This window comes from Aspergillus tanneri, assembly GCF_003426965.1.
Source record: "Aspergillus tanneri strain NIH1004 chromosome Unknown AapTan_8_pilon_pilon_pilon, whole genome shotgun sequence".
NCBI lineage: Eukaryota > Fungi > Ascomycota > Eurotiomycetes > Eurotiales > Aspergillaceae > Aspergillus > Aspergillus tanneri.
This window is the reverse complement of record NW_022984635.1, coordinates 1,042,144-1,064,239: the sequence shown is the minus strand read 5'-3', so window position 1 is coordinate 1,064,239 and position 22,096 is coordinate 1,042,144. Positions and strand designations below refer to the sequence as shown.

At 48.4% G+C, this 22,096-nt stretch overlaps 9 protein-coding genes across 9 annotated transcripts; 6 read left to right on the top strand and 3 right to left on the bottom strand.

Moving 5' to 3' along the window:
- Positions 1-162: 162 nt before the first annotated feature.
- Positions 163-2,304, top strand: ATNIH1004_010969 (putative C6 transcription factor; the record flags this gene model as incomplete). Its single annotated transcript, XM_033575536.1, has 6 exons — positions 163-285; positions 358-939; positions 990-1,141; positions 1,194-1,367; positions 1,458-1,802; positions 1,854-2,304. The coding sequence occupies 6 exons, from the start codon at positions 163-165 to the stop codon at positions 2,302-2,304; spliced, it is 1,827 nt and encodes a 608-aa protein (XP_033421391.1).
- Positions 2,305-2,490: 186 nt separating this feature from the next.
- Positions 2,491-4,009, bottom strand: ATNIH1004_010968 (uncharacterized protein; the record flags this gene model as incomplete). Its single annotated transcript, XM_033575535.1, has 6 exons — positions 2,491-2,709; positions 2,770-2,880; positions 2,944-3,228; positions 3,296-3,535; positions 3,866-3,915; positions 3,970-4,009. 6 exons carry the CDS (start codon positions 4,007-4,009, stop codon positions 2,491-2,493), a joined length of 945 nt encoding a protein of 314 aa, XP_033421390.1.
- A 1,941-nt stretch (positions 4,010-5,950) lies between these two features.
- Positions 5,951-7,725, top strand: ATNIH1004_010967 (putative flavin containing polyamine oxidase; the record flags this gene model as incomplete). The annotated part of the gene is made up of 5 exons (XM_033575534.1): positions 5,951-6,063; positions 6,115-6,145; positions 6,195-6,332; positions 6,382-6,685; positions 6,734-7,725. The coding sequence occupies 5 exons, from the start codon at positions 5,951-5,953 to the stop codon at positions 7,723-7,725; spliced, it is 1,578 nt and encodes a 525-aa protein (XP_033421389.1).
- Positions 7,726-7,789: 64 nt separating this feature from the next.
- Positions 7,790-9,058, bottom strand: ATNIH1004_010966 (acyl-CoA dehydrogenase family protein; the record flags this gene model as incomplete). Its single annotated transcript, XM_033575533.1, has 1 exon — positions 7,790-9,058. One exon carries the CDS (start codon positions 9,056-9,058, stop codon positions 7,790-7,792), a length of 1,269 nt encoding a protein of 422 aa, XP_033421388.1.
- A 200-nt stretch (positions 9,059-9,258) lies between these two features.
- On the top strand, positions 9,259-10,908 carry ATNIH1004_010965 (CaiB/BaiF CoA transferase family protein; the record flags this gene model as incomplete). The annotated part of the gene is made up of 6 exons (XM_033575532.1): positions 9,259-9,396; positions 9,454-9,540; positions 9,607-9,818; positions 9,890-9,987; positions 10,035-10,709; positions 10,766-10,908. 6 exons carry the CDS (start codon positions 9,259-9,261, stop codon positions 10,906-10,908), a joined length of 1,353 nt encoding a protein of 450 aa, XP_033421387.1.
- Positions 10,909-10,991: 83 nt separating this feature from the next.
- Positions 10,992-11,326, bottom strand: ATNIH1004_010964 (uncharacterized protein; the record flags this gene model as incomplete). Its single annotated transcript, XM_033575531.1, has 2 exons — positions 10,992-11,126; positions 11,201-11,326. 2 exons carry the CDS (start codon positions 11,324-11,326, stop codon positions 10,992-10,994), a joined length of 261 nt encoding a protein of 86 aa, XP_033421386.1.
- A 1,129-nt stretch (positions 11,327-12,455) lies between these two features.
- On the top strand, positions 12,456-13,889 carry ATNIH1004_010963 (amidase; the record flags this gene model as incomplete). The annotated part of the gene is made up of 5 exons (XM_033575530.1): positions 12,456-12,723; positions 12,772-13,079; positions 13,138-13,501; positions 13,569-13,810; positions 13,854-13,889. The coding sequence occupies 5 exons, from the start codon at positions 12,456-12,458 to the stop codon at positions 13,887-13,889; spliced, it is 1,218 nt and encodes a 405-aa protein (XP_033421385.1).
- Positions 13,890-14,896: 1,007 nt separating this feature from the next.
- On the top strand, positions 14,897-15,943 carry ATNIH1004_010962 (uncharacterized protein; the record flags this gene model as incomplete). The annotated part of the gene is made up of 2 exons (XM_033575529.1): positions 14,897-15,294; positions 15,361-15,943. The coding sequence occupies 2 exons, from the start codon at positions 14,897-14,899 to the stop codon at positions 15,941-15,943; spliced, it is 981 nt and encodes a 326-aa protein (XP_033421384.1).
- A 1,939-nt stretch (positions 15,944-17,882) lies between these two features.
- On the top strand, positions 17,883-21,939 carry ATNIH1004_010961 (uncharacterized protein; the record flags this gene model as incomplete). Its single annotated transcript, XM_033575528.1, has 6 exons — positions 17,883-18,899; positions 19,832-19,859; positions 19,956-20,270; positions 20,329-21,171; positions 21,234-21,316; positions 21,370-21,939. The coding sequence occupies 6 exons, from the start codon at positions 17,883-17,885 to the stop codon at positions 21,937-21,939; spliced, it is 2,856 nt and encodes a 951-aa protein (XP_033421383.1).
- Positions 21,940-22,096: the final 157 nt, after the last annotated feature.

The following is a 22,096-nucleotide window of genomic DNA, read 5'->3' as shown; positions in this document are numbered from 1 at the left end:
CCGGCAGCCAATCAGCGGGCCCATCGAGTCATGCCGGAATGGATAGATCTGCAAATGGCTTTCACTGTTGCTTTTTTTTTCCTTCTTTTTTCTCCCCTAGCATCGTCTACTGTCAACTTGCTCATCATGCTGTGAATGCTCGCCTTCGAGCGCATCCTCGCCATGCCGGATTCCAGACGCCCGTTGGCTCCTGCCCCGACTGGTGCGATCGCCGGAAATGGCATTCCGCAACGGAGGAAGAACGTCGGTACTGCGTGCTTGGCGTGTAAAGCGCGCAAGCTGAAGGTAGGGGGAGCTTTTACCGCGCCTCTACGATCTAGTGGAGTCCATGATTGGGTTCTAACTTTCCTGCCGCAGTGTACTGGAAATTCTCCCTGTGCGAACTGCATCAAGAATGGCCTCGAGTGCACCTTGAATCAAGCCGCCGACAAACGCCGTCGCGGCCATATGAAACGGAAGATCGATCTTCTGGAGGATAAGGAGGATCTCTTGATCGGGCTAGTCGGCGTTCTGCGTGAAACTGGCAACCGTCGCACCATCACCTTGTTGAATCTCATCCGCAGCAATGCTTCGCTGAGTGAGATCCGGAATTACATCGACCAGGAGCTGCCTGAAGCTGATCTCGAACGGACCCCGGAACTGGTCGAAGTGTGCCATAGGGTCCAGCGTCTACCACAGACCGAGTCGCGCTCCGTTCGCCGCATTCTCGATGCCAAACGACTGTCGGATATTCCACGATTCCGTGTCCCTGCGCAACCGTGGACTGCTGTTGACGATGACGATTTTGTCTCGCATCTTGTTTCCCTGTGGTTCACCTGGTGTCACCCGTTTTGCAACTGGATCGACCGCGAGCTCTTCATCCGGGACATGCAGACGGCGAATCCCCGTGCGTCGTACTGTTCCCCGTTCTTGGTAAATAGTATTCTTGCGGATGCATGTGTAGGTAGTGCCCCTAGTTCGTCGTGCAAGGGCTTCTAGTAACAGTGCAGGCCTACTCGGATTACCCCGAGGCATATGCGAAAGCGGGGGATGTCTCGAGTCGAGGATCGAATTTTTACGACGAGGCAAAACGCTTGCTGGATAAAGAAGAGGGGCGGATCTCCCTTCCGACTGTCCAAGGATTGGGGGTCCTGTGGTCGTGGTGAGTCAGTCCCGTCTCTCTGAATCAAGGAGCAAACAACTTATGGATAAAGTTCTTTGATGACTGGTCGCGACCGCCAAGGTTGGATCTTTCGCAGCCAGTTGGCGTACTCGGTACAGGAACTTGCTCAGAACGAGTCAGTTCAGGCACCGGAAGCAGACGAGAATGCGTTTCGAATGGCTGGAGTGATCAGTCATGCACACTGGGGTTTATTCAACATTGCCACGTAGGCACCCCGCTTCCCCCAGTGATAGACACGAAAGCTGGCATATCTTTTCACACCATGGTGGATAGCAGAATAACTGACCAACGGTAGGGTGCAAGCTTTGTTCCAGAAGAAAATGCCGCCGATCAAGCCGCCGGCACCAGTCTCACTGCCACCTGTCAGACATGAATACGAGCAGGACGACTGGCAACCTTATCCCACGTTCGCTGAGAGAATCCAGTCGCACACGGACTGCCTTTTCAACGCGCTCTGCAAACTGAACCTGATTACGTACGACCTGTGCCGGATTTTCTTCCGAGGTGACACCGAGCAGTCCCACGTCGAAATGCAGCGTCAGACTGAGGCGGTACACAGTCGATTGCGCCAATGGGCGGACCATCCCCCGGGGTGTCTTAAGGGGAGTGAAATCGAAGCGCCACATACCCTGTGCCTGCAGTCAGTTTGCATCATCCATTGCTTCTCTGTTTCACGGCTAACTCGTGCTAGCATGTACTACCATGTCATCATCATGACCATCTGCAGCCTTAGCAGGGCCGTTTTCGGAACGGACCATGCTTCCCAGGACGAGCTGCGCCTCTCCTCGGCACGCAACATCGCCCAGCTGCTACACATCCACCGCACCTCGTGGGGGGTGGACCGCATGCTGGTGCACAACATTCATTGGATCGCAACGGCATTATTCGCTCTGGTTGACCGACTGGACGATCCGAGCAACCGCAACGCGTTCATTAACATTTGTGTCACTGCCAAAGCCTTCTCGCGAAGATGGGAGTCGAGTAACACCATCCTTCGTTCGCTACAAGCTACGGCGCGGGAGAGGAATATTGTCCTGCCGACGGAGACCGATCCACTATTTGCAGAATTGGAGAAACACCGTCCGCATCGGTTGCACATCAAACATGATATATCGACTGATCCGGGGAGTAGCGATGTGTGATCATAGGATATATGGGTGAATCTGGAGCTATATACCTGTATCTCGGAGAGAAAAGAGAATATAATTAAATAGGACTCGAATACCCTTTATTTACTAATAATAATCAGTCTGAAGTAGTCTTCATCTATCATAGCTCGTATACCAGTATACCATCCGTCCATCCACCCATCCAAGAAATTCAAGAAGTCAATAATTAATCTCCCCCGTTCCCTGTCTCCGCAGGGCTCTCCACCCCTCACGACGCATCTTATATATCAACAGACGATAATGCCACAAGACCCAGACCAACACAGTCGCCAGCGTCAACGGAATCGTCACGGCCCAGTACATCCAGAAGGAATTGGCAGTGGAAAAGGGGCTTTTATCACCGGGGGAGAAGTCGAAAAAATTAGTTCCAAAGAGGCCCTACCATTATCATTAATATTGTCACTATAAAAAATATATGGATATGTATGCCTATAATACCGAAACAAAAGTCCCAGGAAGATAAACCAAGCTGACCACCCCGACCGTTTTCATCATCGCGCTATCGGATTGAGCGTCGCGGCCGTAGCGCTGGGAGACGAGATTAAATGCCTGAATATACCTTAGCATTTGCCTAGGGAGTGACTGTGGAACATTGAACCAAGGACCACATACCAGGTTAATTTCATTATGCAACCTCTCCGTCAATGATCTCGACCTAGTCTTCAACCCGTGCATTTCCTTCGCGAGAAAATGCAATCGCTGCTGAGTGGGCAGATACACACTGCGCAGGTTCGAGTGCGACTCGGGAAACTCGACGCGCCAGCGATTCTGCTCCGCGAGGAGATTCAATAGCGTGTTTTCTGCGACTTCCAACGTCTCGGTAGAATGGAAGATGTGGCGACCGATGTCGTGGAGATGAGGAAATTTTGGGGGGGGAGGATTTTCTTTATCTCTGGCCTTTATTCCTTAGATTATAGATATAAGGAGAGGTGGGGGTAGAGAGGACCTTTTCTATTCCTCGAACTAAATCTCTCAGCGACCAGATAGACTCGTCGTAGAGTCTGATCACGACCGAGGCGAATTCCATGTGCCAGGTGAAGGGGTTCAATCGGTTCATGTACTGCAATCGGCTCTGCAGGGCCAATTGCTGAGGTTCGGGCAGGTTGAGTACGAGGATGGTTCGCTGGTTGGTGGGCATCATCCAGTCGACCAGGAGGGTGGTTTGCACCCAGTCGTAGTCGTTGGGTTTGAGGACTTTTTTGATCTTGAAGCAGGTCCAAGATACTGCCCAATTAGTAGGTTATTATTCGTGTATTGTGGGGATAGACTCACCGTGGCGAGTGATTTGATCATCATCCGAGACGATATAGTCGCAGAAGAGAGACCCGTTGAGGTCGTTGTTAATAATAGGCCAGAATCCATCTGGAAAGGGGATTCTTATATGTCCTTTCAGAGATTCAGAGGAGGCGAATCTGGTATTAATTAGAGATTTATCGATTTGCGATCAATGGCATGTTACATTAGACGGGTCGAGGATTTTTGACCCCATTCCTGCATACTCAGCAGTGTTTGTATTATTGTCAGAACATCATACCATCAACTCATCATATATAACAGCCAGTCGCTGCGTCCACGCATCATTATCTACCGTACAATAGTTAGTTAGTTAGCCAGTCCATAAACCAAGGGTATATATACCGCACTGCTCGAATATGGTAACTCCGTCGACCGACCCCATGTCAGGCGATACTAGTGATCGCGAAATCTGGAGTAAACCAAGAAACCAGGCTGTCAGACGGATAAAAGAGCCGTGCGACCACTTATATACTGACAGGAGCAAGAAATGTCATAGCGATATGCAACACAGCCGCCGGCGTGAGAAGGCTGCCTATGAGATGTTATGGCTAACGGGCCGGGGCGAGACGGTCTATCGCCGATCCCCACTATATCATACTGGATCGGATGCATAATGTCAAACAGTACGCCTATTGTTATTATTACACGCCTAGATAGGCTTCAGGAGTTTCGCATTTGACAGGACCGTATGTACTGCCTATGGGACTTTGTAGCGTGTTGGCACATAGGCTGGCGTTGACCGCTGATTGCCCCCGGTCGGGTTGGGTACAACAAGGCGAACCTGTACCATCAGAAAATATGCAAAGGTCCGTATTGGTAGAGTATTACGATCATTGAAATAAGGCAGATTCTCTCGTAATTGAAGCTCTGTCTGCCTGTCATCAGTTCGAAAGGATGAGAGTAAATAGTGGCATATCCAGAAGACAATAGTAATGCTTGATTGAGAAATCCCATGGTAGTGTCCTCCCCCCATGGTATTTGTATCCCCATAAACAGAGCTCAACAGTAACATCTCCTAACTCGTCAGTCAAGCGATTCTGTACGATCGCGAAACTTCAGGCTGTATTCCGACCGTGCATGAGACGTCTTTCTTTAGCTCCTGCCGTGGTAGTCCATGCGTAGTGCTGCAGTCCCTGGTGAGCGTGCGACTAACGGAGGGACGATCAGGAGATGTATTATAATGATCAGACACTGAGTATATAATAGTGAGGATAGGAACGCTTGAAGCGACGACTGATTATTTTCGAGGGTACAATCCAGGATACTACCGACACAGTGGGTCCAAGTCTGTACAGGGACGGGACTTTGATTCCCTTGGCGAGGAGAGCTACCCATGTACAGAGGGTTACAGGCCATGTGAATTTTAGTTTAGTCTTTCCTAAAATAGTCTAGCTCAGTCATATACATTGAACCCAGTTAAATGCAACCGTTTCCTTAATTACAATACTCCACTAAACGCAAGCAATTATAGCGGCCAATTTGATTTTTTCCCATATAAAATTACTCAAAATTCCATTATCTACAAGATGCAATCGACCGTGATTTCTCCCATATAAACTTGCACCTAGGGAGATAAAAGCCCACTTTAAAATACACAGACCCACTTAATTGACCAATTATAATAGTCAAATAAATGACCCTTCAGCCTGCACAGAAAGCCGCTAAGCTGGAGCTGGCCTGAGGCAGATCGCATAAGTCACGTGATTTATTCTAAACTAGACTTGATTTGGATAGCCTAAATTAAAATAGGAAGAGAGGGTTGTGGCAGGAGCGGAGGGCGGTGTGGCAGTATCAACTCTCTTTACAGAGCACTCCGTATACTCCGTGGAGACGAAGAATTGAAGAGTTTTATTGAGACATTTAATCAGAACGGCAAAGACCAGGGTCTGACTGAAATTCGTTGAGTAGTCCATGGGCCCGACATCGACATAGATGTATTTCATGGAGATTCCCGAATCTCCACTAAACAAGCTAACTGCCCAGCTCGGTATAGCTGATGCTTGGCGATCTGTCCAGCCCCTCAGACGCATGAAAGTTCATTCGCGTAAACAACCAGAACTGGACCAGTCTGTCGGTTCTATTCGCAGAATCGACCGACGCTCCACGGCAGAGCTCGAAAGTTGTACAGCCGAGGTGTCTGCTTATCGAGGAAAGTACGCTAGAATAGACCATGCAGACACGAAGATCCCAGATCCGCAAGGACCTGCCGAATCGCGTAACTGTAACCATGGAGATAGATAGCTATTAGGTGGGCAGCTGCGGATATTTAACCTGCCGATCCTCCTGAGTTGATCCGTGGACGACGGTGTATATTTCATTCATCATGCATCTGTCGTTGCTGCTGCTAGGCGTCTGGGCCGTTCAGCCAGGTGCTGCGTATGTCGCCAAGTCGGCTCGGAATGAGGGGATCTGCAAGAAGGCCACCGTGGCTGTTCTGTATGTCTTATAGGATTATTTTTGCTTGTTGTGGCATACTGATGTCAACAGAGGAGGAGGGATTGCAGGCATCTCCGCCGCTGTAAGTGTCATGCATCATTATCCAGGTGTGCGAAGGCTGACCAATCCAGCAAACGCTATCTGACGCGTCGATTGACGATTTCCTGATACTGGAATATCGCGATCGCATTGGAGGCCGTGCCTGGCACGAGAACTTCGGCAAGAACAAAGATGGCAAGCCGTACGTGATCGAGATGGGTGCCAACTGGGTAGGTTATCTTTATTCTTCACTGGATGACAGGAACTTATACCGGACAGGTACAAGGACTGGGAGTCCCAGGAGGCCCAGAAAATCCCATCTGGACTCTGGCCAAGGAGTTCAACCTGGCCACCACGCCCTCCGATTACGACAATGTCTCCACCTACAACGAGCACGGATACAAAGACTACTCCCATCTGTTGGCCAAATATGACGAAGCTGCCGACGTCGCATGCCAGAAAGCCGGCGCCATCCTCAAAGATAACCTCCAGGACCAATCCGCCGAGGCCGGGTTGGCGCTCGCTGGGTGGAAGCCCAAATCCGACGATATGGAGGCGCAGGCGGTCGACTGGTGGAAATGGGGTAAGACCCCGTAGACAGAAAGATTGCAGACGTAAGCTGACTCGCTAGATTTCGAGGACGCCTTTTCGCCGTTGGAAAGCTCCCTGATGTATGGCTGTGCCAGCGATAACCTCACCTCGAATGGGTTCAGTGACCAGGACAACTTCGTCACGGACCAACGGGGATTCAACACCATCATCAAGGGCATGGCGTCGAAATTCCTCACTGAGAACGACCACCGGCTGAAGCTCAACACCCAGATTGCCAACATCGCTTACAGCCCGGACGGCGTTATTATTTCCAATCAAGACGGCAGCTGTGTGCAAGCGGCCTACGCCATCTGCACCTTTTCTCTCGGCGTGTTGCAGAACGACGTCGTCGCCTTCACTCCAGAATTGCCCGAGTGGAAGCAGACGGCCATCCAGATGTTCACCATGGGCACCTACACCAAGATCTTCATGCAGTTCAATGAGACTTTCTGGCCCACTGACACGCAGTATTTCCTGTATGCGGACCCGGAGTCGCGCGGCTGGTACCCGCTGTTCCAGTCGCTCTCGATGCCGGGATTCCACGAGGGATCCAACATCCTGTTCGTAACGGTAACGCACGAGATGGCATATCGAGCGGAGCGCCAGTCGGACGAGAAGACCAAATCGGAGATCCTGGACGTCCTGCGCAAGATGTTCCCGGACGTTGAGGTGCCTGAACCCACGGCGTTCCTATATCCGCGCTGGAGCACCGAGCCCTGGGCGTACGGCAGCTACTCCAACTGGCCAACGGGTACGACGCTGGAGATGCATCAAAACCTGCGGGCCAATACGGACAGACTGTGGTTTGCGGGTGAAGCCACCAGCCAGAGCTACTTTGGGTTCCTCCATGGCGCCTGGTTCGAGGGACAGCATGCGGGACGAGAAATTGCTAACCTGCTGACAGGATGTAAGGGCAACTCGACCTGCGGCCCTCGGAAGCATTATGAGAAGCTGCATGGAACTACAGGGTTTGAGGATTACTCAGAGGTGAATGGATGGTATGCCGACCCGTTTGTGGACAACAATATTTAGACTCGGTAGTGCCTATACTTATGCGTATAACTATGCGTATAACTATATATCAATAGAATGAATGCTAGTATGACTTTGGCAACCCCAACACCCGCTGCCCAATATAATTCAAAATCATCTCCCTACTAACTGGAGCTATCCGAGGAATCCACACTTCCCTCATATACCTCTCTACATGGTACTCCTTTGCATATCCCATTCCACCATGGGCGAGCACCGCTCTCTCACAAGCTTCAAACGCCGCCTCAGCCGCCAAAAACTTGCCTGCATTCGCATACTCTCCTTCAACATAACCTTGATCATACAGCCTCGCAGCGTGATAAATCATCAACCTGGCTGCCTCAAGCTTCATCCAGCTTTCTGCCAACGGATGCTGAATACCCTGATTCATCCCGATCGGACGTCCAAACACCCTTCTCTCACCGGCATACCGCGTCGCACGTCGCAGCGCCGCAAATCCCAATCCCAGCGCCTCTGCCCCGATCAGGATCCTCTCCGCATTCATCCCGCGCAGAATCAACTTGAACCCATCATTCTCCTCCCCGATCCGATCTGCGACAGGGACATGCCAGTCCTCGAAAAACAGCGCATTCGAATCGACCGCTGCGCGGCCCATTTTCGGAATCTCCGTCATCTGCACAACCTGGGGATCTAAATCCGTATAAAACAGGGATAACCCCTTCGACGGTTTATCCACCTCTTCTCTAGATGTCGTTCTGACCAGGATCAAAACCTTCTGCGCATTCTGCGCCGTAGAAATCCACACCTTTTGCCCAGACAAAACATACCCCTTCCCATCATTACTCCGTCTCGCAACGGACTGCAACCGCAACGTATCCAACCCGGTGTTTGGCTCCGTGACAGCAAAACAAGCCCTCTCCTGCCCATTAATCAATGGCCGCAGCCATCGTTCTTTCTGCTCCTCCGTGCCAAACTTCACCACGGGCTCGAGACCAAAGATATTCATATGTATAGCGGAAGCAGCTGACATTCCGCCGCCGCTTTCAGCGATGGTCTGCATCATGACAGCGGCCTCGGAGATCCCAAGTTCCGACCCGCCGTAGGACTCGGGCATACATATGCCTAGCCAGCCGTGGCGGGCTAGCGTGGCGTGAAAGTCGACGGGGAATTGGTTCTTTGTGTCTAGGGAGGCCCAGTATGAGTCTGGAAAGTCGAGGCAGATTTTACTGATGGCGGAGCGGACGGTGCGTTGCGTGGGGGTGTAGATTGATTCTTGACCTTGGTCGCTGTGGATCCATCGTTGTCTGGGGATTTGGAATCGGGGGATGAGTTTAGATCTGAGGGATCGGGTAAAGGGAGTGTAGATGGACATATTTAGCTGTGTCAATTAATGGGAATGTAGATGTAAATGTCCGTTCATGTTCATTTCTATCTGGAATGTATATGAGATAAAATGCCGACTGCCGAGACGGACCAAGGTAATGCGGGGTACCCCATGTTGATCTTATAAGCTATATGGGGAATATATCAGATCAGCAGTATCTTAATAATTCAATCATCGCGAATCCAAGCATGCCGTGGTATACAAAACAGATGCTGCTGAAACCTATGTATCAACATGTCATCAGATCTAAACGACTCATATCCACCACTACTACCACCGGACCTCTCCACGGCATCCGCATTCTCGACCTCACTCGCGTTCTCGCAGTACCGGGAGCCCTTATATCCCTACGAACAAAACCAATTTACTAATATATAATATAGGGCCCATTCTGCACCCAAATCCTAGGCGATTACGGCGCCGAGGTGATTAAATCGAGTATCCGCGAGGAGGGGTACGTCCTTCTAACAGTCATTCAACACACACTTCAATCCCCAACATACACATAATATATAATTTATATCTAATGTATGAAGGATGATACCCGCCTATGGCGCGAAAACAATGAATCGAAATTCTGGACTTCGACCACCTCCGCAAAGTCCATGTCTCTGTATTTCAACGCCGTGAATCGGAATAAACAGTCTGTCACGTTGAATATGAAACATCCTCGTGGACGGGGGATTATTCTGGACTTGGTGAGGGCGGTGGATGTTGTGTATTTCTCCCCGCCGAATCTATTTACTGAGTACTTAGTACTTAGAGTTCTATCTCAGTGTTCATCCAGTGTATGTATAGATGTGACTAATTGATTACCAGTGTGGATAATTTCATCCCCGGAAAATTGGAACAACTTCATCTCGGATACGAAGTATTCAAGAGAGAAAACCCAGCTATTATCCATGCCAGTCTTTCCGGTACCTACTTCTCCCATTTACATCCAGGATATATCTAATAAGAATAGGATACGGAAATACAGGTCCCTACTCCCACCGCGCCGGCTACGACGTAATCGCCGCCGCGGAAGCCGGACTCCTACACATAACCGGGGAAGCAGACGGCCCACCGACAAAACCTGGCGTGGGCCTAATGGATCTGTGCACGGGACTGTATCTCCACGGGGCGATCTGCGCCGCGTTGATATCACGGACCCGAACAGGACAGGGCCAGAAGATCGAAGCGTCACTATTCGAAACGAGTATCTCCATCCTGAATAATGTCGGCATGAGCTGGTTGAATATGCACCGCGAGGCGCAACGATGGGGCACAGAACATCCCACCATCGTGCCGTATGCGGCGTTCCCGACGAAGGATTCGAGGATCGTGTTGGGAGCTGTGAATAATCGACAGTTTGGGGTGCTTTGTGAACGGTTAGGTAGGAAGGAGTTGGCGCGGGATGAACGGTTCGTGGATAATGATGCGAGGGTTAGGAATCGGGTGGAGTTAAAGGGCGTTCTGGATGGGCTGTTTGTTAATAAGACGACGGAGGAATGGTTGGGTGTGTTGGATGGTAGTGGGATGCCTTATGGACCGGTGAATAATCTTGAACAGGCGTTTGGACATCCCCAGGTTCGGGAGAGATGTATGGTGCAGACGGTTCAGCAGCGGGAGTCGGCTTCTGGGAGTTTGGATCTTCTCGGTATGTTCTTTCTCTCTTATTTTATTATTACTCATTTGTTTATTTCTCATGAATAGGCATCCCCGTCAAATTCAGCAAAACGGAACCATCCATTAGACAGAGTCCGCCCTCGCTGGGACAAGATACGGACGATGTGCTTAGAAACATGGGCAAGTCGGAGCAGGAGATAGTACAGCTGCGCAAGGATGGGGTATTGTAGAGATCTATCCATATATTCAGAACGTATATATTAGATCTGTGCATCCAAGATATTAGAAATTCCACTGATTCAGCCAATTTGTCTCATACTGCGTGATTGCCCGGCAATGCTGCCATTGTGGCACTGGCCTCTTCGGTCCGCTGCGTACTGATAGCATAAAACACTTCTTTACCACGTTCCAGCCTGCGGTTGAAATCAAACAGTTTCAATGCGGGTTTCTCCCGCACGTCAGTCCCTGACTGGTTTCTTGTAGTCTCGGGTTCGGATCCAGTCATGGAATGGCTCACGATACCTCGTATTTATACTTGATCGCGGGCACCAACGCAGACGAGGAGTTTTTGCATGGGTTCACCGGATGGAAAACCGTCGTGCGATACCAGACCATATCCTTCCGACTCGTGTAGACTAACGCTAACATGATTGTAGCCAATGTGTCCTACAGGATCAGCCACTGTCTTCAATATACGAAGAAAGAACCTTCGATGTCGTATCCTCCCAGTCGGATCATTCCCGAGAGATTTGCACGTCTTCAAGAAGGACAGTATCGATTCCTCTGTTTTTGAATCTTTGTATCTGTCTTGCCTGTGCGTCGCATCGGTTGAAACAGTAGACTTTCGATATGGGTGTATCGCATAGCAGAGCGTGTAGCAGAGATGTGCCCAGCGAGCCTGTGGATCCAGTCAAAATAACGGTGGAGCGGTCGTGCAGAGCATTCTGTGGTAGGTTTCTTGTGTATTTCGGCAAGAGGTTGTTGATTCTCTGCGCGACGTACCGAATATGATATCCCGTTAATATACTCAATACAAACCGACCTAGTTGTATTACGGTTGAATGGACGTAGACATGCCGTGGTGTAATGGATTTACAATCCCCATCAGGCAACTCGAAAGACACAGCTTTCGCCAACATCATAGCCAGTTGAATCGTATGCGGCAAGTCAACCCAGCCACGTACAAATCTTCATCCACCGCGACACTCTCACGTTCAAGCAAAGAGCAGACAACGTGGGGGTACTCGGCCCGACGGGGGCCTTTTGGATGTTCGCGGAGACTACCCTGGTTGGTGGGATCTGAGTGCTCCAGACTACGCCGGACACAGTGGGATGGCCACTGAGACAATTGAAAGGGTATTCTCTGCCATAGTATAAGATTGCCTTGTACAGAAAGGCGACGCAGGTCTCATGGACCAAGAGTGCGACGTAAATGATAAAGGAAAAGTTGAGAACTAGGCCAGAGCAGGATAGAAATGTGCTTAAGCTGGTTGAGACTGTTTGGGCATTAACTTTTTGGTCTAAGAAGAAGTGTCTTTGAATAGGATTGGGATATCACTCGATCATTCCAGTGCGTCTTCATTCCCCATCACCAACAGGCAAATACGAGGAACCAGTGAGGGGATGCGGGGTCCATTCGGCAAGAAGGCCTGGATCGAGTTTAGTGCTGGCATTCCTTTGTTCAATAAATAAAAATTAGTATAGCCCTACGCTCTAGCGGAAATGCTGTTTGTCTTTCACACAACACGAAAATAGACCCAAACCTGAACCATCCAACATGGAACCAGCGAGACTGCTCCAACTTTCTGCAACGGAGATTCACGAATTAATCCGAACAGGAAATACCACCGTTGAGGAATATGCTCTGACTCTGATCCAGCGATGTGACCAGAGACAGCCTGAAGTACATGCATGGGTTCATTACAACAAAGAAGGCATCATAACTCAGGCTAGAGCACTCGACGCTCTTCCGACCAACAAACGAGGCCCCCTCCATGGAGTCGCAGTCGGGATTAAAGACATTTTTTTGACCAAGGGCATGCAATGTCTTCCATAGTCTGATCCAACAATCATAGTTAATTGACCGAGTCTAGATATGCCTACCCGATATGGCTCTGCTATCCACGAGAACGACGATAATGCTCCAGCAGACTCTGCGGCCGTAGCCATCCTTCGCGCCGCTGGTGCCCTTATCCTCGGCAAGACAGCTACAACTGAATTCGCAGCCACAGGTGTGGGCACGTCATGCACTAACCCACACAATCCTCGACACTCTCCTGGCGGATCTTCATCAGGTTCCGCAGCGGCAGTTGCGGATTTTCAGGTCCCTATCAGCATGGGGAGTCAAACGGGGGGGAGTATTATACGTCCTGGAGCGTATAATGGCATTTACGCTTTTAAGGTAGGCATATAATATAAACAGGCCTTCCATTTTCACTCGTCGCTAATAATTCAAGCAGCCCACGTGGGGACTCATATCAACAGAGGGGATGGGCCGATTTTCTACCACTTGCGATACAATTGGCTTCTTTGCGAATACTGTTCACGATTTGTATCTCCTAGCCAAGGTATTTCGGCTTGATTTTGACACAGTTCCAAACCCCCATCCATTTCAGATTAAGCAAGCAAGGATCGCCTTCGTTACAACGCACGTTTGGGATCATGCAGGTCCAGGAACTCACGCAGCATGGCAAAAGGCTCGCTCACTCCTGTCTGCGACAGGAGCTGTGTTGGAGGATGTCGACCTGCCTGAACCATTTGCACGGTGCTGCGATTGGCAAAAGGTTGTGATAGCAGGGGAAGGTCGGACAGCGTTTCTTTCTAGTAAGTGCTATCCTGTAGTATGAAGATACTATGGAACTTAGTATGGAGATGGGATATAACCTCACAGTCGAGAACAGTGTTGACAATAATTGGACAGAATATGTTGATTCCGTGAACAAATTACATCCGACATTAGCCAATTTCGTCGATAATCCTAATCCTCCAACTCGCAAGGAGCTGGTGCAAGCGTATGACAGTATTTCTGAGCTACGTCAACGGTGGGATCGGGTTGCCTGTCAATATGATGCCATTATCACACCTAGTGTAACGGATGAGGCGCCTGAAGGACTAGGAAGCACGGGTAGCTCGGTAAGCCGTACCACTTTCATATTGTATATTCACTACAATTCAGTCTCCGCTGTTTGAGTTCGTCAATTTGAAGACGTGAGCTGATAAAAATGTAGATATTCAATGCGATGTGGACTATACTCCATGCTCCGACTCTCAATATCCCCTGTTTCTTCGGATCACAAGGTCTTCCTGTTGGTCTGACAGTCGTTGGCGGTCGGTATACTGACATGGAAGTTCTTCAGGCGGGGGAAGCAATTGGGGCATTGTTTAAAGGGGAAACATAGATGTTACCAGGGTGCTGTAGGCACCACTCGATTATTTGATCTAGCATATTATGATCTGTAATGGAAGAGAACATCATACACTTTTTGCTAGGCTAAATATGATTATTATATTCATAAAGATTATACCAAGCATTGTTATACGTCTAGAAAAGCATGTAATACTTTCCAAATAGCTCAGGTGCATTGTATTCTTGGTAATTGAAATAGACTGAGGTGGGCATCTTCATCTAGGAACAGCAAAGAAGGCGGAATTGGCCAAATAACAATAGCGTCATCCGACAAGATCTATCCATACTTATAGGCTTGGGCTTTCTACAATCCTCAAAAACGTTTCCTATTAGTAAAGCTATGGTTGCATAGCGTGAGTTTTCATGCAGCTTTATAAACTTCAATCCCTACCACTGACAATTTCTTTTGTATTTGCTATAATACAGTAACTCTAGATGATAAAGATATCTCAGCCACTTAAACTTATTGTATGTGAAGATAACAGGAGCATGCTAGACTACTGCCTGCATGAAACCGTAACCGTCTTGGTACCTGTTAGTCATGATTCAAGAGGCCATGACCGCAACTGAGGGACATCTAACATCCAGAGAGACCTCTAAGGCCGAGGTGCAAGAGACTTTGGACATAGCTTCCATCCAGGAGTTTGATGAAGCGTCTGAATGACATTGATTCCATGGACAGTGAGCAGGTGGTTCCTTCCTGTTTAGGTAACATATGTCAAATGTAGACAAATCATTGCTGTACAATCTCTCTTCTCTGATCCCGATCACGCATCACTACTATACTCTATGCCATACTATCAGTATCCACTATGTCAGAGTACACCCCAGTCGACGTCCTTATCATCGGCGCTGGCCCTGCAGGACTATCCGCCGCCTTATCCCTCGCTGGACGACTACACACAGCTATTGTGTTCGATAATTGCACTTACCGCAACGCCAATGCGTTGCACATGCACCTGCTTCCTACCTGGGACCGCAGGAGTCCAACGCGATTTCGATCCCAGGCAAAGACAGAGATCGTCACTAATTATTCAACAGTCCGTATTGTAGAAGTCGAGGTGAAAAAAGCAGAGAAAATCAACGACTCCCTCTTCCAGCTGACGGATGGAAAGACTATCTGGCAAGGAAAGAAATTGATTCTCGCCACAGGCTTGGAGGACGTGTTTCCTCATGTACGAGGATATGCATATGTATGGAGGAAGGGAATGTATGATTCAAAGGCCCCTCTTTAAACGCATATATTGATATAGCCTAACTAAGTTCGTGAAATCAGTTTCCATTGTCGCTGCCAACGCTATGGAGACCGCAACACCAGCTCTGCTGGGGTTCTAGCCATCACTCCACAGGCCAATGTGCGCATGGCTATTCACCAAGCTGAGACCGCAGCCGAATTCTGCTCAACTGTAACGATCTACACGAATGGCGCAGGAGCCCTAGCCACTGAACTCTCTACAAAGCTACCCCATCGCCCAGATTCCAGTTTCAAAGTCGATAACCGGCTGATCGCCAATCTCTCTCTGGACTACGGGGCCTGGCCACAATCATCTCAGGTCCGCCTAGTGGGTGGGACAACATTTAACCACACTTTCCTTATGCACAGTCCCACTACTCGAATCAAGGGACCCTTCGTAGCACAATTGGGCATCGCTCTCGCCACGGAAACCATCACAGGGTCTGTTGATATTGCAGTTTCCCAACCGTTCCTGCAGACCAATGTAAGGGGCGTGTTTGCTGCGGGGGATTGTATGATGCCGCTCAAGTCGGTGGTGGGGGCCATGTCTAGTGGGGCTAGTGCTGCTTACGGTGCCTCTACTCAATTGAGGGCAGAAAATAATGGACGCACACCTCCATTTTAGGTATAATTCAGTTTGATTAGATTCAATTCAATGAAAAGCTCTATTACCCAGTTGTAGCCCAACTGTAAAATGTTTAGTTATGCAGGCGCTTCAGCGATGAAGCTAGAACTCCACCCAATATTCAAGAGAATGGTAAATAAATATAACACTTTTATACAATAGGTCCACGATATAGTATGCAGTCCTGCTACAGGAGACCTATATTGGGACTAATCTAGTCAGGATATGTAGTATAACACAGCTTTTATATTTCCCTAAACAAGCTGACAGCATGGTGCTTTTCCTTAAAAAAAGGCAGAAGAACATTATAAGTAAATAACGAGGACGTCATAGCTCAACGACTACATACACTATCTTCAATCTTCCTCAAACATTTTGTTAAAAGATTCTAGCAGCTGGGCCTTAAAGGTCAGAGCGTAGTAGTACCATGCCCTCTTTTGTTTATATACTCTTTTCTTTAGCTACTTGCACAACCCCAGTATAGTATATATTAAGATATATAAATGGACTGGGCCTGCTTTAGTACAGGTCTCTTTAAGATAATATTGGCTTTAGTAATATGATGTATGTATTGACTTTACTTTTATCCTTTAAGGAAAATCCCTGGTCCCGAACTGGCAGCAATTGCGAACCTCTATGAATCTACTATGATGTTATTCTAGGAGGGCGGTTTCTCTTTAAGATCCAGAAGCTACGTCGTGATGAGATTATCTTTACGGATTCTGGAACATTTAAGCCCAAACAATGAGCACAATGAGCTCCTAACGATATGTCTTGTTGTGTGGAATTCAGGGGAAGTGATGCGCAGGGAGCTCTAAATCTGCTACAGGCCAACTCCTTTGCCTAATTAGGAAGTAGATGTCGTCTATGGAAACACCGGAAATCACAGTATCTCAACCAACTAAGTCTCTTGCATTCCTACCTAGAGGTCTTCAGTGCTCAACCTGAAGGTGCTCAAATTTCTAAGGATTCAGGGGTAGAATAGGCCGTCAGATACTCCGCACCGCCAAGTCGGGATTATAGTGTTCCCGTAAGAAGCTTAAGCAATGAGCACAATAAGCTCCTAATAATACGTCTCTGATAAACCATCTGGTTGCATCCAACAAAGGTAGTAGGGTGTGTTGGTTTGTGGAGTACGTCCTTCATCGTCTCTGTTCCCTCTATCTTTGTCTGTTTTCTTTTCTTAGCCAGTACTAGTTGTTGAATAGTTTGGCCTACCTAAACCTGTACAAGAAGATTAAGTATCTTATACGACCAATAGAACCTGTCGGTCAGCTGAATACGCGTATGAGCTAGTATCACCAATCTTATGAATAATAATGGATCGGCATTGAAAAGTATAAGGTCTCTAGCTCCCTGAATCTATGTAGGTGAACTGAATAAAAGTTGAAAAATCGAATAAAGTCGGGCTGAGCGGATGCTGAATACTGCGTAATATTGATCCACTTTGGTCGACAGAACTTAAGCTGTTTGACAAAGTCCCGGAAGACACAGAAACTGTCATAGATATGGGATTTAGAGTATGAGACGTGGAGGATTGCAGGTATTTGCCAAGGCCAAAAAGATTATCACTGAGTGAGACTAGCAAGCGAGGCAAATGTTTTGACAAGTGCCCCAGGATATTTTGTATAGGAAAATGCATATTGGCACATACCACTAACATCCTATTAGTTTGTTGGACTAATTTGCTAGGGGCTATGGCGGTCTCTGTTGACCGAATACGTACGTTATGCTGCGGTCGGGCTTTAGCTAGGGCTTTACTCCAATGCATTAAATGTTTCGTCTAGTATTCTTGGTTGTGGATAACGGGGATTGGAGAAAATAAATAAGGCTAAACTAAAGGATCTGTCATGGACTGAGCACCAAACGACACGAACTGGTACGCTCAGTTTCCCTGGTAACAGATTACCCCCTGCCCCACAATCATCCAAGCTTCACCATGCTGTGGTCCAAGATACAATCACCACGCCAACATAGAATCATGGCTACTGATACCTCCAGTATTGATACCGTCGCCAGTCTCATAAAAAATTCCAAGCGCATCATCGTCCTCACGGGCGCTGGAATTTCCACATCAGCAGGCGTTCCTGATTTCCGATCCCCCACCACAGGCCTCTACGATAAACTAGCCCCGTTAAAGCTACCTCATCCTGAGGCCATATTCCACATCAATTATTTCAGTCATACGCCGGAGCCCTTCTACGCCATTGCTCAGGCTCGGAACCCCCGTGGTCTCAAGCCCACCGTCTCCCACGCCTTCGTCGCACTCCTAGCCAATAAGAACCAGCTTGAAATTCTCTTCACGCAGAACATCGACAGTCTGGAGCAAGATGCTGGGGTACCTGCGGACAAGGTTTTCCCCATGCATGGGAACTGGAAAAACCAACACTGTTGCAAATGCAAGTCGGCGTACCCGGATGACTTGATGAAACGGGCGATCGAGACAGGCGAGGTGCCATATTGTCTTGATACGGTATGCGGTGGTGCCGTGAAACCGGATGTAGTCTTTTTCGGCGAGTCTCTCCCTGCCGCATTTAACGAGGAGATCAAGAGAGTCTCCAATGCGGATCTGATGCTAATTATGGGGACGAGCTTGCAAGTCAATCCCGGGACGAGGCTCCCGCGAGAGGTTAAAGAGGGAGTGCCCCGCGTGTTGGTGAATATGGAGAAAGCTGGTGATATTGGGAGTCGGTCGGAGGATGTGTGCATCCTCGGATCATGTGATGATATCGTTCGCAAATTGGCTGACGCATTTGGTTGGACGGATGAGTTGGAGAAGATCCGCGCAGACGCGGTAGCGAAGAAGGAGAAAGAGCAACCGTATCATGGACCAAGTCTGGATGAATTAATTGAGAAACTGGCGGCGAAGAGAAGGGAGGATTCCAAGATCTCGGATGGCCATAGGAACATGTTGGAGGGGCATCTGGCACAGAAATTTTCCCAGTTGCTGCCAAAGGTGAGCCCGAAATGAATGTAATGAAGTATTGATTTATTCTTATGATTGTTATATGTTATGATATATTAATTGGTTTGTGTTTTTGAAATTTTAGCTTTATAAAATACTTTGGATGGGCGGACCGGGCCGGACACATATATATACCTCTTGTTCTTATCACTTAAATGCTAATACTTTCTATAAGATTTAACCACGCTCCTATTTAATATTACACATGGATGAAGCTCTCCTCAATTTATAATAAGCTCCGACAACTAAACAGCAAATAGCCCTAACTGATGACCATAAATCGTTCTGTCACTGCGGGGATGAAGGCCAGATCTTCTATGTGGCAAACATGTGGCCTGAGGTTGTCTCAGGTTGCCTGAGGCAAAGAAATCTGGCCAGGCAGCCATCACGTGCGGCGTTGGCGCCTGGACGAGACCCTGACCATCGGCCAATCACGGGGCTTGGGGGCCTGGTGTATAAGGCTGCCAGCTCCTGGGTTTCTGCCTCCACTAGTTATTTATAGACGAGCCTAGCTGCCAGAGCTTCTCGTATAGCTCTGGACCCCAATCCGTGCTCATTTATTTACCCATGTTCAATCCCAACTCTTAAATTAACTTTCACTCCTAGCTCACTACCATTATTAGCCACAATCACAAGTCCTCCTCTAGTTAACTCACCTCTTACTTGCTTCTTCTTAAATCCACGTCTTACGACAAAGTGAAAATGTCGCCAGTATCCTGGAAACACCTTGTCATCTCCCTCAGTGGAACATTTCCTGGTTATAAACAAGGTACGTACTCTTTATTTTGCTCATTTTGCAACAATGACTGACTCATGGTATATCCATCCGTAAAATAGCGAACCTCAAATCGATAATAGAAGGCCATGGGGCCACGTTTAGTCCAGGTGTTACAAAAGGGTGCACTCACCTGATCACAACACAGAGGGAAATCGACAATCGGAATACAAAATGTGAGTAGAATGCAACAATTCATGTGCCAGTTGCGATCTCTCCAATGACTCTGCTCTTGACTTATTTGAATTTTCGGGCTCACTTCTATCAAATAGATATCCAAGCAAGCAATGTCTTTAACTGTAACATAGTCTCAGTTGACTGGCTTATTGACTCGCACGATGCGAAGAAACTGCTTCCCGAGAAGGATTACCTCTTTCCGTCGACGAAGAGCGATTCCAAATCGGACGACGAGCAAAACGGCGACGAGCAAGACGGCGACGAGCAAAAACGCAACGATAAAAAGAAACGCACACTTGAAGAAGTGCTAGCAGTCGACGACGGGCCTGCTGCCAAAAAGCCCAAAGATGCTCAAAAGGCCAACTCTAAGGCCGTGAAGGTCCCTGTGGATGAGGCTTGTCATCTCTCAGGTAAACTTGAGGTCCCGTGCCTCCAGTATGATGCATTCGCTAATGGTTCTGGTTACAGGAACTCATTCTGTGCACATTGACGAAGCAGGGTTGATTTGGGACGCTGCCTTGAATCAAACCGTTTCTGGCAAAAACAGCAACAAATTCTACCGTATCCAACTTTTAGTCGACTCCACTGCGTCATCATATCTAACTTGGACTCGCTGGGGGCGAGTCGGCGAGCATGGCCAATCTTTTATCTTAGGAGACAACACACTGGAAGGGGCGGAAGCCGAATTCAAAAAGAAATTCAAAGACAAATCAGGACTTACTTGGGAGAACCGACTCGATCCTCCCAAAAAAGGTAAATACACATTTATTGAACGCAATTACGAGGAGGAAGACGATTCTGAAGGACAAGATGATGCTGAAAAAGCTGCTGTGAAAGAGAATAAACCGAAGGTTGAGAGTGCTCTGCCAGCCCCTGTCCAGGATGTCATTTCGTTTATTTTCAACCCAGCGCACTTTCAGTCAGCCATGGCGTCCATGTCCTATGACGCACAGAAACTGCCTCTGGGCAAACTCAGTAAACGTACTCTTCGCAACGGCTTCCAGATCCTGAAAGACCTCTCAGAGCTTATCTCCTCGCCGCGACTAGCAGCTAGCAAATACAGCACCAACTTCGCGGCGGCCACCGAGGACCTTAGTAACCAGTATTTTACAACGATCCCTCACGTCTTCGGTCGCCACAGGCCACCTGTGCTCACTTCGGATGCACAGATCAAGAAAGAAATCGAGCTACTCGAAGCATTGACTGATATGGAAGTCGCAAACGGTATCATGAAGGAATCGAGAGATGCCGAGACTGTCCACCAACTTGACCGCCAGTTCCAGAGCCTTGGATTACAAGAGATGACCCCATGTATGTTGTTAAGTCTGGCATTGAATGCCAAGCATTCTTTGAACAATACTGATCCTCTGCAGTGGATCGTAAATCTACCGAATTCGACGAACTTGCAAATTATCTCTCCAGATCGCGTGGGTCCACCCATCATCTGCACTATAATGTAAGAGCCTTCCCATTGTCCTGAAAAATGCATAAACCACTAACAAAACCCAGATAATCAACATATTCAGAATTGAGCGTGACGGCGAAAACAAGCGGTTCCAGTCATCCGAATATTCCAAACGCAAACCTAGCAACCGCCGCCTTTTATGGCACGGGTCTCGGAGTACCAATTATGGTGGAATCCTTAGCCAGGGTCTGCGCATCGCACCTCCAGAGGCACCTGTCAGTGGATACATGTTCGGAAAAGGTGTTTATTTTGCAGACATGTCCACCAAATCGGCCAACTATTGCTGGGCATCCAGCAGTGCAAATGTTGGACTCCTGTTGCTCTGCGATGTTGAATTGGGTGAACCCATGCAGGAGCTATACGATAGCGATTACAACGCCGGTGACAATGCAAAGGCAAAAGGCAAAATTGCAACGCTTGGTATGGGCAAGTCAATTCCGGGTGGATGGAAGGATGCTGGTTGTGTCCATCCCGATTTGAGCGGAGTACAAATGCCCGATGTCTCGGCAGGTTTCGAGTCAGCTCGGGCCCCGTACCTCATGTATAACGAGTATATCGTCTATGATGTTGCGCAGATCCGCCAGAAGTATCTGTTCCAGGTGCGCATGAAGTAGCTGGTCTGGTTGCCATCTACTATGTAATTGGCCTCCCTTTTCTGTTTTCTTTCTGGGCTGGGTATGAAAGAAATGCGGATTTTGGGCGTTGCCTATTCATTCCATCTACATACAGGCTTCACTCTGGTTTTGGATATGACGGGCTTAGAGTGTTCTT